This window comes from Nerophis ophidion, linkage group LG06, assembly GCF_033978795.1.
Source record: "Nerophis ophidion isolate RoL-2023_Sa linkage group LG06, RoL_Noph_v1.0, whole genome shotgun sequence".
Lineage (NCBI taxonomy): Eukaryota > Metazoa > Chordata > Actinopteri > Syngnathiformes > Syngnathidae > Nerophis > Nerophis ophidion.
Window position 1 is genome coordinate 79,535,774 of NC_084616.1, and position 14,253 is coordinate 79,550,026.

The 14,253-nt window shown below is 40.2% G+C and overlaps 1 protein-coding gene across 4 annotated transcripts in view; it reads left to right on the forward strand.

Annotated features, from left to right (window-relative positions):
- The first annotated feature begins 1,281 nt into the window (after positions 1-1,281).
- The window catches only part of LOC133555292 (arginine-glutamic acid dipeptide repeats protein-like), a 90,589-nt gene continuing 77,617 nt past the window's right edge, over positions 1,282-14,253 (forward strand). For all 4 annotated transcript variants that reach the window (XM_061904939.1, XM_061904941.1, XM_061904940.1 and 1 more), the window contains exons 1-3: positions 1,282-1,314; positions 7,635-7,740; positions 11,686-11,782. In XM_061904939.1, the coding sequence (XP_061760923.1) occupies positions 1,297-1,314; positions 7,635-7,740; positions 11,686-11,782 (221 nt within the window). In that variant the 5' untranslated portion in view covers positions 1,282-1,296. The remainder of the gene's footprint in view (positions 1,315-7,634; positions 7,741-11,685; positions 11,783-14,253) is intronic.

The following is a 14,253-nucleotide window of genomic DNA, read 5'->3' on the forward strand; positions in this document are numbered from 1 at the left end:
CAAGGAGAGCGAGGTCGGCGGGGGTCACTAACAAGAGTTAGCATAGGAAGAGGAGACTGTTTGAAAAGCAGGGCAAATAAACAGAGGTTTCCTGTTAATGAGGTGCACTGGGGGCCTGGTGTGTGGGAGCGGGAGGGTCTGGTTTTGTTTAAAAGCAAAACTCTAATGTTACAGTTTGCAGAAGAAAAAGGACGACAAGGAGTGGGGGGTCGAGGGGAAATGGGTGTGCAGGTTACAGGTTGTCACAGTGTTCCTTGAGTTGTAGCAGCAAGGCTGCAAGGCAGTAACTTGGATGTACAGGAAGAAGGCCCCCAGCCCTTGCTCTGCATTGAAAAGCACTGTAATGATTTCAGCCCCTTTTTTTTTTCCACACTAAAGATTTACTCCCTTAAATAACACAAGTGTGATTGTTTCCAATGTCCTCTCTCTTCATTGTGATGTGCTGGTACACAGCTGCAGAGGTGACTGCACATGCAGCCACACAAAGAGAACTGCTCAACCATGAAGGATCCAAAGGGCCAGGCGTCCTGAAGCTAGCGAGAGGGAGAATTAACCGACTCGCATAATGCCTCACCTTGTCTCGGCTGTTTTCTCAGCCCCGTTTCATTTATTAATACAGATAAACTCTGTATTTGTTTTGGGAGTGAAAATTTCCAAAGTATTTCTAGTATAACTGTTGAGTGCCCACACACACACACACACACACACACACACACACCCCTTTCTCTCCTCCTTACAATCTGTGTTTTTGAGTGTGGCCAAGAATGCCACAGACTAAGCTGAGCTAGTGAAGGGAGGGGAGGCGCCATTGTGTTCGGCCCCAAAGCATGACTCTCAGATTTATATCTCCACACTCAATGAAGGGCTAGCCTTGTACCCTTGAGGCTTTCAGTAAAGCAGGGCAGTTGTATTTATAAGTCTTCCCAAATGAGAATGTCTCGCCCCTCCTGCTTTAATTCAAGCACCGTCCCCTCTCTTCACTTTGCTTTTCTCTACCTTTTTCCATTTCTACCTCTCAGTTTGTCGTTTGTGAGCAGCATAGGAGGCAGGCCAGGGGCCGTGTTGAGCCCCTGGCAGGACATACAAAGATGGCTGACATTGTGGCACCTTAGTGCAGGGATATTCAACTTTACTGTTTTATGGCCCACATTTCCAAAAGTTTAGGACATTGGCCGGACTAGTCTTATTTTGTATATTTAGGAATCCACCATCCTCTACAGTAGACATTTGATTGTGGTCTATTTTTTTCTCTGCTTTTTTAAGGACATTCTGCAAAAAAGCTTCATCTCGAAGGCCATGTCCACACAAAAACAGGTACTTAATAAACACATACTTATCTCTGCGTTTAGACTCTTGTCCACACGCAGATGCATACTTTTGTATCTAAAAACGCAGACTTTTGCAAACGCTGGCCCAAGTGTAGAGATCCAAAAATCTACATGGCACAAAGGGAGACTTGTGATGACGTCACGGTTGTGCTCTGTCATCTCCAAGCTATACAATACTGCTTTGCTGGCTTTAAACACTCTATTATAGGACTTGATGTACGTTTTAGCATAAACATGCTGCTCTTTTCACTCAACATTGATAAAAAAGACACATCAAAAATGGGCTTTTCGAATCTCCCGCCGGCAGTGACAGTCAGTTGTTTTGGATATGATCCCTGTGGAACATCCACCTGATGGGACAACTTTGACAAGCAAGACTTTTTGCTCTAGGTCATCAGAAAGGTGCAACATTATATTATGTGTTTAGTCCTTAAACAAGGACAAATTATGAAGTCTACTTTTGTGTCTTGCTTATACTTGCCAACATTGAGACCTCGGAATTTGGGAGATTTGGGGGGCGGCGGAAAACGCAATTGTTCTACTAACTGTATTGTACTTGCTGCTTACTTAAAAGAAAAACCCTTTCCTTTCACTATTTGAGTAGCCTTTGTTCTGCCATTTGAGTACTGGCAAGCGATCTCTGAATCCGGGAACATATCCTTCACGAATTTGTTGAAAACATCCGCAAATGAGAACAGGATGTTGCTTGCAGCTATCAACATAGCCATTTTTGTCTCGGCATATGTTACACCCTCTGGTCTCCATTTAGCAAGGTGACCCATAATACTGGGCTGTGACCGGTGCTGCGTTGCCGCCGCCTTGTGCTTCTCTGACCGTTTATGAGTGACTATATCCATTCGGCCACCGTGTTCAATGGAGAAGTCTGATTTACTAAATTTACCCCTTCCCCTTCGAGCTGTCCTGGATGAACTTATATTCTTGTTTCCAATCATTTTGAAACTTGCAAACGTACTTCTTCTTCTTACTCGTCATCGCCATGTCTGTCTCTTCTTCGTTCTTCTGCTTCGTTTCCTTCTTGTTGTGTGTGGAGTTGTGCACTCTCCAAAAGCCATAGATGTTATAACGTGACTGGGCCGACACGCTGTTTGTATGGAGGAAGAGCGGACGTGACAACAGGCTGTCCTCACTCAGGTCCGAATGGACAAATATTGTTGTCCGGCTGGAAATTGGGAAAATGGTTGTCCCGGGAGATTTTCGGCAGAGGCACTGAAATTCGAGAGTCTCGCGGAAAATTCGGGAGGGTTGGCAAGTATGGTCCTGCTTCCATTCTTGAGCACGCACGTAAAAAGTGACTAAGCAACTTAAAAAAACATAATGTAGCGTCCTCCTTGTAGTGTGTACTGATGTTAAATACAATATACACTTTATTACACATGTACCATATCACTATATCAATGATTAAATGCTTTATAATTCCCTTAAACATGCAACATGGCTTTCTTGGCTTGTTAGTGCTTGCTGCTTTTAGAAATAATGTACACTTCACTGCCCATGTAATACATCACCGTGTTGCTGAACATGTTATAATTATATCAGTGTTGGGTTTCAGCAGCACACGCATGCAGTTGCTCTTTAATACTGTTCCCAGGGCTCTGTGTACGTGCAGGCTGGTTTTAAAGATAATGTACACGTCATAGTACATCTATAGTCGATCAAAATAAACATAATGCCACCAAGTCAGATATGGCTGCTCTTTTCAGGCTTTTGATTGGACATAATGTGCATGGAGTGAAGTGAATTGAATTCTATTTATATAGCGCTTTTCTCTAGTGACTCAAAGCGCTTTTACATAGTGAAACCCAATATCTAAATTACATAGTTACATATTAACTAGTGTAGGTGACACTGGGAGCAGGTGGGTAAAGTGTCTTGCCCAAGGACACAACGGCAGTGACTAGGACGGCGGGAGGGGGGATCGAACCTGGAACCCTCAAGTTGCTGCCACGGCCAATCTACCAACCGAGCTATACCGCCCCAGTGACAGCAGGTGTATGTGTTTGTGTGTAGACATTGACAGTTTTGAAACTACACTTGTGTGGATGGAGATTGTTTTAACCCCAAATATGTGTTTTTGAAACTCTCCGTGTTCGTGTGGACATGGCCTAGGACAGCACTCTTAGTGTTTTAGGAGTCTACTGCAAAAATGCGAGTCTCTCACAATTTTTTTTTTAACAAAATGGGTGGACCACCGGGCTTCACGGTGGCATAGGGGTTAGTGCGTCTGCCTCACAATACAAAGGTCCTGCAGTCCTGGGTTCAATCCCAGGCTTGGGATTTTCTGTGTGGAGTTTGCATGTTCTCCCCGTGACTGCGTGGGTTCCCTCCGGGTACTCCGGCTTCCTCCCACCTCCAAAGACATGCACCTGGGGATAGGTTGATTGGCAACACTAAATTGGCCTTACTGTGTGAATGTGAGTGTGAATGTTGTCTGTCTATCTGTGTTGGCCCTGCGATGAGTTGGCGACTTGTCCAGGGTGTACTCCGCCTTCCGCCCGATTGTAGCTGAGATAGGCGCCAGCGCACCCCACAACCCCAAAAGGGAATAAGCGGTAGAAAAAGGATGGGTGGACCACCAGTTGAATAACCCAAATGATGAAGAAGATAGGACTTAAAATTGAACTTTGAGGAACACCACAGGTATATCTAAAGAAGTTGAACAAACTACTACTGACTGCCTCCAAAGCAACACTTAAGTGACATAAATCACATTCCAAAAAAATGTGTAACTGCCAAAAAAGAGAGGTTTTAAGGGGGTACTTTCTGATGGGTGCTGGTTAGCGCCTTGCATGGCAGCTCCCTCCATCAGTGTGTGAATGTGTGTATGAATGGATAAATGTCGAAGTAGTGTCAAAGCGCTTTGAGTACCTTGAAGGTAGAAAAGCGCTATACAAGTACAACCCATTTATCATTTATTTATTTACTTTGAGGAAACGCCTCGATTATGTAAATCAGTGGTTCTCAACCTTTTTTCAGTGATGTACCCCCTGTGAACATTTTTTTAATTCAAGTACCCTCTAATAAGAGCAAAGCATTTTTGGTTGAAAAAAAGAGATAAAAAAGTAAAATACCGCACTATGTCATCAGTTTCTGATTTATTAAATTGTATAACAGTGCAAAATATTGCTCATTTGTAGTGGTCTTTCTTGAACTATTTGGAAAAAAAGATATAAAAATAACTAAAACTTGTTGAAGAATATACGAGTGATTCAATTATAAATAAAGATTTCTACACATAGAAGTAATCATCAACTTAAAGTGCCCTCTTTGGGGAATGTAAGAGAGATCCATCTGGATTCATGAACTTAATTCCAAACATTTCTTCACAAAAAAAGAAATATTTAACATCAATATTTATGGAACATGTCCATAAAAATCTAGCTGTCAACACTGAATATTGCATTGTTGCATTTATTTTCACAGTTTATGAACTTACATTCATATTTTGTTGAAGTATCATTCAATAAATATATTTATAAAGGATTTTTGATTTGTTGCTATATTTAGAATATTTTTGAAAAATCTCTCGTGGCATACCTTCAAGTACCCCCAGGGGTACGCGTACCCCCATTTGAGAACCACTGATGTAAATCACAAGTTTGGACCTCAGTTTTCTTTGTTTGCTGGCAAGGGTAAAACATCAATGCAGGGATCTGTCATTGTCCAAGTTCCTCTATACAAAACTCCTGTGTTTGAGGAATTTGCTGCAAAAATATTTGTCTCCAAGGTTTGGAGCTAAATTCTTCGTGACCAGTATAGCCTTATATTTGGCCCCAGGGCCATAGATTAAGAGCCATGTCTTAGTGGTTCCCTTATTGTGTCTGGTTTTCATGATAGATGTGATGAAAGTCAGTACAATACAAGCAATATTTTTTATCCAGACTTTTAGTGGTTTTGCACCCCGTCATTTACTCACCATGTTTTTATTGCACCACATTTTTTTGTCAAATTGTCATAATTGAAAGTTATACGTCTCTCCCACATCCACTCCATATGTTGCACTCTTAGTTTTCCTCTCAGCTTTGCCCAAGAGGGCTTAACACCACCCTGAGTCTTCCAAACAGCAATATGCTCTGAAAAGCAGCAGCTATTTTGGACGCTTAATGGCTGGCCTCACGTTTATGCTTTTGCCGTGCACTTTAATGTTCTTAAGCACATTTTCCAGCATGAAATGATAATGTTAAAGACAGCATTTATGGTCCTCTATAAGTATTAATTATATGCTGTATAAGCACTAGATAACTGTTTGTTTGGCGGTAGCAGTCCGATGCTTATTAAGTTGATAGACACGGGGGAGATTGGAAGGGGGGAAGTGACGTCACTGCACAAATCTCTTCATACTGCTGAGATTCTGTCTCAGTCCATTAGTGTGTCTCTCTGTCCAGTCCAAGTGTGAGTGTGTGTTTGTGTGTGTGTGTGTGTGTGCGTGTGTGCGCGCGTGCTTTCTGATGTGTGAACACCGAGGAGTCAATGCAGCTGACTGACTACATACCAGCTGCTGTTTAACATGTCCAGGCTCACTTCCTCCTCCTTGCTCAAGGTTGAAGGCACAAGGGGAAGAAAATCGAGTGTAGGGTCGAACTGAGAACGATTAAGGGAAAAAAAGGGGAGGGCAGTGGTTTAGAGGAGAATGTGAAAACCAGAGGTGGGCTTGCAGGGGTTGCTTGGCTCAACCCCCTCCCCTGTGACATAACAGAACAATGTACTGAAAATATCTGACCTCATGTTCCTGAGCACACGATATAGACCAGATAGCAAGTAGCAGAAACTGACTTTTTCCCCCCATTCAGTCACTTTATGTCTGGTTTGTTTCACGCACAGTTTGATAAGCTAGCGTCACAGTCCAGGCGTCTTCAAATGTTCTGCCAAACTCCCCTGATGCTAAGTTGGTTTTATATGAAGCCACAATATGTATGTAAATACACATGCAATCAAAATACTATTTACTGTTTTGCACTTTAATCTGTATCATTTCTAGCATCACTTTCAAGCAATTTTCCTCTCACCTCCCTCTTTGTCTTTCACATGTATCTCTTCTCACTGCTGTGCTTCCACCTGCTGGCTATTTTAGGAATTACAAGCCTCCTGTGTGTTGAACCATATTCCAAAACCAGCAGATGGCAGCATACTGAGCATAAAAAAATTATGCAGAGTGGCTTTCCATCTGTGTAACTGTAAAGTCTTAACTCCACACTTATTTTGGGTCACCCAAGGAATGGATTGATTTATTGTGGGCAAAATTAACCCGCTTTGCCTGGGATAATACATATTAATGGAGAAAGAACACAAATTGTCAGGCAATATAAATATATTGGGTTAATAATAGATTCAGGGCTTTCCTTTAAAGCCCATATTGGCAAATTGTGTAGAATAATCAAGTTTAATCTTGCTAATTTACATGAAATTCGAAATGAAATGTCAACTGAAGCTGCAGAATTGTATTTGCATCCGATAATTTCAGCCACTTCAACTATTGCCTTACCAGCTGGTCTCAGGCTGGACAAAAACATTGGAAATTATGTACAAACAAGCAATTAAGGTTATGGATAAAAAAAACCTAGGCACTATCATCACTGTGCCATTCTAAAAAAATACAGTATTTTAAAATGGGACAGTCTGCACACATTTGCAGACTTACAAGTGACCTATGATGTACTGCATGAATTGGTTCCAAATCCTCTGGCAGAGTTAAACAGCCAAAGAAACAGCCGCGAGCTTGTCACTCGAGGCTCTGTCAGAGGTGACTGGTATATTCCTCTGCGCAGGAGCACTTTCAGTAAGTCGGCCTGGTCAGTAAGGAGTGGAACTCAGTACCCGAGGAGGTTCAACTGGTCACAACTTACAAGGCCTTCACACACAAAAAAATGAAAATGTGGCTTATCAACGCCTACAGCTGCCAGCACTAAAAGATGAGCCTGTTTTGATGCTAAGATAAATGTTATGTTGTGATGTTGTATTTTATCATATTGTATATGTATTGTGTGCTTCTTTTTATCTCTCTTTTTTTTTCTTTTTCTTTTAAATTGTAATTGTATTGCCTGTTTTACATCATGGCCAGGGGACTACAGATGAAAACTAGCCTTCTGGCTAATTCTGGCTTTTTTAACCATGTGTAGTAATGTGTTTTATGTAATTGCATAAACTAATCTAATACATTTCCTCACCCACGTCTTTGCTTTATTATTGCGGGAAATGTTCTTCAATCCCTTTTTAATGTTTGTGACGTCACCTTCAAACAAAATGTGTCCTGGTGTGTCTAACCCACTCTGGGTGTCTCCTGTGTTGCAGAGTAAACGGGACCATCTGCTAATGAATGTTAAATGGTACTACCGCCAGTCTGAAGTGCCCGACTCGGTCTACCAGCACCTGGTCCAGGATCGTCACAATGAAAACGGTAAGACTGCACAACGTATTCCTCCCTTACAGAAACTCACACACAACCACGTACACCCAAATGCTCTCCAGTCGTGTGAGGTATACAGCAACAAGCTGTGGGTTGCATTTCAGACATAAACCTAGTGTCCCAGGCAGTAAGATCCAATTTAGTGGTGATGCACTGTTCCCCTGGTAACGAGACTCCTTCAGGGCTGGCTGCTGTGCTGTCAAGTGTTAATAACCTGCAGTGCCATGTGCCCCTTGAGCATACACACACTCAACAACACCAGGGGCTCTCATAACACATAAACATGTCCAGCAATACAACATCCTCAACAAAAAAAACTAACGTCGTAGGCCTGAGGTCATGTTCACACTAACACACTGATTTGAATAAAAAATGTATTCAAAAGTTATTTTTATACTGTTTCAGTGTTGACATTTTATTATTTATCTTCAAATATTTTCTCTTTTTAACATCACTGTATCTGCACAAATTACTTTTTGGCATATCCTTGGTGTATGTGGGTAACTTTTTTTAGCTTTAGAGAAGAGCTATGTTGATATTGTTTCAATCATTTTTGGTTGATGATATTTAATTCAACTAACTAGTATTAAACATATTAACAGTCGATACATTTTAATGGTTTTTCCATTCGACCTGGGCGATATGGTCTAAAAATTAAATCTCAGATTTTTACTTTTTTTTTTTAACAAAAAAATAGCTTTTTACCCCCTACTTTTTAAAGAATCTTTGAATACAAATGACAGAGATAATTCAAAACAAGTGTTTCTTTTATTTGATCAAAAAGTAGTAGTTTGAAATGACACTGCATACAGTGCATCGTGTTCTTAGTAAATCCTAATTTGAATAATGTTGTTTTTCTACCGAGGATGTCGTTGTGGTTTCTGCAGCCCTTTGAGACACTAGTGATTTAGGGCTATATAAATAAACATTGATTGATTGATTAATTTTTAGAATAAATATACATGTGTACTTTTTATGAAATAATAAATAAAAAAAAAATGGGGAAATAAATGGGTTGTACTTGTATTGCGCTTTTCTACCTCCAAGGTACTCAAAGCGCTTTGACACTACTTCCACATTTACCCATTCACACACACATTCACACACTGATGGAGGGAGCTGCCATGCAAGGCGCTAACCAGCACCCATCAGGAGCAAGGGTGAAGTGTCTTGCTCAGGACACAACGGACGTGACGAGGTTGGTACTAAGTAGGGATTGAACCAGGGACCCTCGGGTTTCGCACGGCCACTCTCCCACTGCACCACGCCGTCCGAGCTTCCTTTGGGAAGCAATACTTTTGTCTTGAATAAAATACTTGTTCACAAAAATATACCATTGCACGTTTCATGCAAATAAATAATCATCTCCAACATTGTGATTAATGTGAAAACTTAAAACTTCTGTCTTGAACTGATTATTTCTGTGAATGGAAATGTAGTTTTATACATTGTATGCAAATAATTAGTCAAGTAAAACATTGATAAGACTGTATAAAATAGTTTCAGTAAGTGAATGAAGGCAGGCTTTTTCATTCACACATCTTGGCAGTGTGCGGGGCGACTGCTTTAGTGATTGCTCTGTTCATCATGCTTCTTTCTCATCATACATGGTATCGTTATACCATACTTGCCAACTCTCCCGGATTTTCCGGGAGACTCCTAAAATTCAGCGCCTTTCCCGAAAATCTCCCGACACAAATTTTCTCCCGAAATTCAGGCACGGCTGGAGGCCACGCCCCCTCCAGCTCCATGCGGACCTGAGTGAGGACAGCCTGTTTTCACGTCCACTTTCCCACAATATAAACAGCGTGTCTGCCCAATGACGTTATAACTGTGAAATGATCGAGGGCGAGTTCTTGGTCTTATGTGGGTTTATTGTTAGACAGTTTCATTAACGTCCTCCCAGCGCGGTAACAACACACAACAACAGCAGTCACGTTTTCGTCTACCGTAAAGCTGTTCGTCTGCCGTAAACAGCAATGTTGTGACACTCTTAAACAGGACAATACTGCCATCTGTAGGGCGGTGTAGCTCGGTTGGTAGAGTGGCCGTGCCAGCAACTTGAGGGGTTGCAGGTTCGATCCCCGCTTCCGCCATCCTAGATACTGCCGTTGTGTCCTTGGGCAAGACACTTTACCCACCTGCTCCCAGTGCCACCCACACTGGTTTAAATGTAACTTAGATATTGGGTTTCACTATGTGAAGTGCTTTGAGTCACTTGAGAAAAAGCGCTATATAAATATAATTCACTTCACTTCACTTCATCTACTGTACATGCATATGTGACAATAACATCTTCGGCAGGGGTCACCAACCTCTTTGAAACCAAGAGCTACTTCTTGGGTACTGATTAATGCAAAGGTCTACCAGTTTGATACACACTTAAATAAATTGCCAGAAATAGCTAATTTGCTCTCAATTTACCTTTAACTCTGTTATTATTAATAGTTAATAATATGCGATGAGATGGCGACTTGTGTAGGGTGTACACCGCCTTCCGCCCGATTGTAGCGCCCCCCGTGACCCCAAAAGGGGAATAAGCGGTAGAAAATGGATGGATGGATATTCTAACTAAACAAATATTTTTTTGCTTGCCATAAGCTTAATTCTTTTTTAAAATAAATGCAGATAATCAACATTGAAATGTATACGTTTTAACCAGGGGAGGTATAGCTCGGTTGGTAGAGCGACCGTGCCGGCAACTTGAGGGTTGCAGGTTCGATCCCCACTTGCACCATCCTAGTCACTGCCGTTGTGTCCTTGGGCAAGACACTTTACGCACATCCTCCCAGTGCCACCCACACTAGTTTTAATTGTAACTTAGATATTGGGTTTCACTATATAAAGCGCTTTGAGTCACTATATAAATATAATTCACTTCACTTCAAACAAGTGGTACGTGTGTTCTTATGAGCTGTACGCCAAAGAATCACTTAATATAGAATTAAAAAAATGCCAAGAATGTGCAAAGCAGTAATGAGAGCAAAAGGTGGCTATTTAGAAGAAACTGGAAAATTAAACATGTTTTCAGTTATTTCACCTTTTTTGTTAAGTACATAACTCCACGTGTTCATTCATTGTTTTGATGCCTTCATCGACAATCTACAATGTAAATAGTCATGAAAATAAAGAAAATCCATTGAATGAGGAGAAAGTGTGTCCAAACTGTACATGATTAATGAGCAAACCTTTCCTTTTTGTGGTTAATCACATGAGTTAACTTGTTATTTTTGACAGCCCTAACATACGCGCACACATTTTTTTCACACGACTGTATGACAGGAGTTATTGAGACTGAGAAATAATCTAAAGTATCCACCTTTTCACAAGCCCCTCACCTGTTGACACATCCTGTTAGCGGCGCCCCTGACAACTGAGCTCCTCTGAGTTTGTGTAACAGAATGCAGTGCACTCTAAATATATATACGGCGGCGCAGCGGGTCCACGGGTCAAATGCATAAACAAACATGGTTACAGCTTAACAGGGTCAAAGGGGGAAGGTTTTAGTTCATGCCATGTGTTGTTGGAACCAAATACAGTATTTTTATGATCCGTTCACTGCAGAGTAAAAGTATCAGTGACGTGCGGTGCTTCATTGTGTGCAGTGTGTCCTTGCAGCAGGGACTCTGGATTATTAGGATTAATATCACAAGGCCCAACGACAGCGGTCACAGCTTGCTACAACTCAGCTCATTCATCAAAGCACTGCCTCATTCTCTTTGATGCTCGTGTGTCTTAACCTCTGCAAGAATCATTTAAGTAACGGGATGGACATAATGTCCTCACCTCTGGGGAACACACTTTATTAGTTGAATTGAATCACAGGGTATATTATTGGCCTCCACACTCGTTCCCGTGCTGATAGTTACAGTTGAACTATCATGTTTTTTCTCTCTCTATGCTAAGGAGATAACATCCCTATTTATTTTATTGCAGATTCTGGACGAGAGCTGGTTATCACAGACCCAGTGGTCAGGAGTCGAGAGCTCTTCATCTCTGACTATGTGGACACTTACCATGCTGCTGCTCTCAGGTATGCACAAACACTCTCATACTCCGTAGTGTCCACACACAACTTGTAGGACTTTGTGGCCTACTTTCCATTCTGTTGCAACCATCGAGATTATGCACAGTTCACTTTGCAATATACGTTCTGTTCTTCTGTTATCGCATTGACCCAAATGTAGGATGGTATTTATTTTCCTTCAAAACATTTGTCTAAGATTTTCAAGCTAGAGATTTACACATGCCGACCAACAGGTGGCACCAAACAACATCTCCTCATGCTGGTCAAGGCTTTACTTCTGTGTCAAAACAATAGTAACCTGGAGTCTTGAAACATGTATAGACTTTCTGAAAAAAGTGTTTTAATAATTCTGCAAATTAGCAAACAATAGAGAATGAGTTGTATTCAGGTAATAGTTAAGTGAGGCAAAATCATTCAACAGTTTTCCCGTAGCATATTATATCTATTAGGGCTGCGATTCTTTGGGTGTCCCACGATTCGATTCAATATCGATTCTTGAGGTCCTGCTTCGATTCAAAATCTATTTTTTTTTTCAATTCAACACAATTCTCGATTCAAAAACAATTTTTTCCCGATTTAAAATAATTCTCTATTTATTCAATACATAGGATTTCAGCAGGATCTACCCCAGTCTGCTGACATGCAAGCAAAGTAGTAGATTTTTGTAAAAAGCTTTTATAAGTAAAGGACAATGTTTTATCAACTGATTGCAATAATGTACATTTGTTTTAACTATTAAACGAACCAAAAATATGACTTATTTTATCTTTGTGAAAATATTGAACACAGTGTGTTGTCAAGCTTATGAGATGCGATGCAAGTATAAGCCACTGTGACACTGTTGTTCTTTTTTTTATTTTTATAAATGTCTAATGATAATATCAATGAGGGATTTTTAATCATTGCTATGCTGAAATTATAACTAATATTGATACCGTTGTTGATAATATAATTTTTTTCACTACTTTTGGTTTGTTCTGTGTTGTGTTTGTGTCTCCTCAATTGCTCTGTTTATTGCAGTTCTGAGTGTTGCTGGGTCAGGTTTGGTTTTGGAATTGGATTGCATTTTTATGGTATTGCTGTGGATTGTTTTGTTGGATTGATAAAAAAGTAAAATAAAAATCGATTTTTAAAAAAATGAGAATCGATTCAGAATCGCACGACCTGAGAATCGCGATTCAAATTCGAATCGTTTTTTCCCCACACCCCTAATATCTATCCAGCAAGATGTTTTGTCTGTAATGTTGTCTTAAATGTTTCCAAAAACTGAAAAAGAGGGCTGCTCTTATATATTTCAGGTTACTAGGCAGCTAGGAAAAAGTAATTTGCATCACTTTCTCTCACCGTGTCTCCATTTTCACTTGGTTATCATTATATTGTTCCTGTCTGCTACCCTTCTGTGCAGTGTTATGCTAATAATGAAACTTTCGGTTAGAATATGCAACCTTGCTTGACAAAAGTGTAGTTTCCACTATTCTAAATGGGAATGTATGAGTAGGCCTGGGCTGATAACACATTTTGCTCTACGATATATTGACCTACAAATTATTGCCAATAATTGATATTATTGTGAATAATATTTTGAGACCAAATTAACCACTGATGTAATGATACTACATACCGTAATAATGATGAAAATATACTCTTTCTAATGCCATAATGTTGCATTTCTTGTACATTTTAACATTGTAATTGAAATGTAGAGTTTTAAATCTACAGGTTAAATAAAACAAATACAAATAAAATAAACTCTGGAAGCAAAACGTTGCACTTGAATTAAAATCACAACCAAAAGCAATAAACGTGGTTCTGTCTCTGGTAAGGAAGGGGTGAGGGACCCTCAAACCAAAACAATAAATTAAAAAGCTAAATAAAATATTGACAAATATTGAACATGTAGGCAGAGGTAGAGTTGTACATTACTTAACTGACAATCAAGTTGGGACCTTTTCAAAACAAACGTGCAGAGTAAGAGTATAAACACACCACAGTATAAGCAGATATATTAACAGGCCATATGCAGAAACAACTTTAGTGTGGCATATTCTGAGCAAGGAACACCAACATAACATGACAACATGACAAATGTCTGTCATACGCTTGCAGAGTTTTTTGAAATGTTTTTTTTTTTTTTCAAAAATGACTGCACCTGAAGTTAAAAAAAAAAAAAATCTACAGCAACACTTTAGCTACACAAATAAAATTATGAAAAACAATTGAAACTGCCAAAAAGGAGAGGACTTAAAGGGGTGCTAGAGGAACGACTCAATTATGTAAAAAGGTTTGGACCAAGTTCCAAATTCCACTGGATCACTATTGTTTTTAGGAATTTGCTGCAAAATTGTTTGTCCCACAAGTTTTGAAGTGAACCTGGGGTCTCTGGTATGGTGTCAATCCCGGGACAGATTTAGCCTCCTGGCCGCTAGTTGAATATCCCTGATCTACAGTGTAACTCATTGATACTTTTACTTCCTACT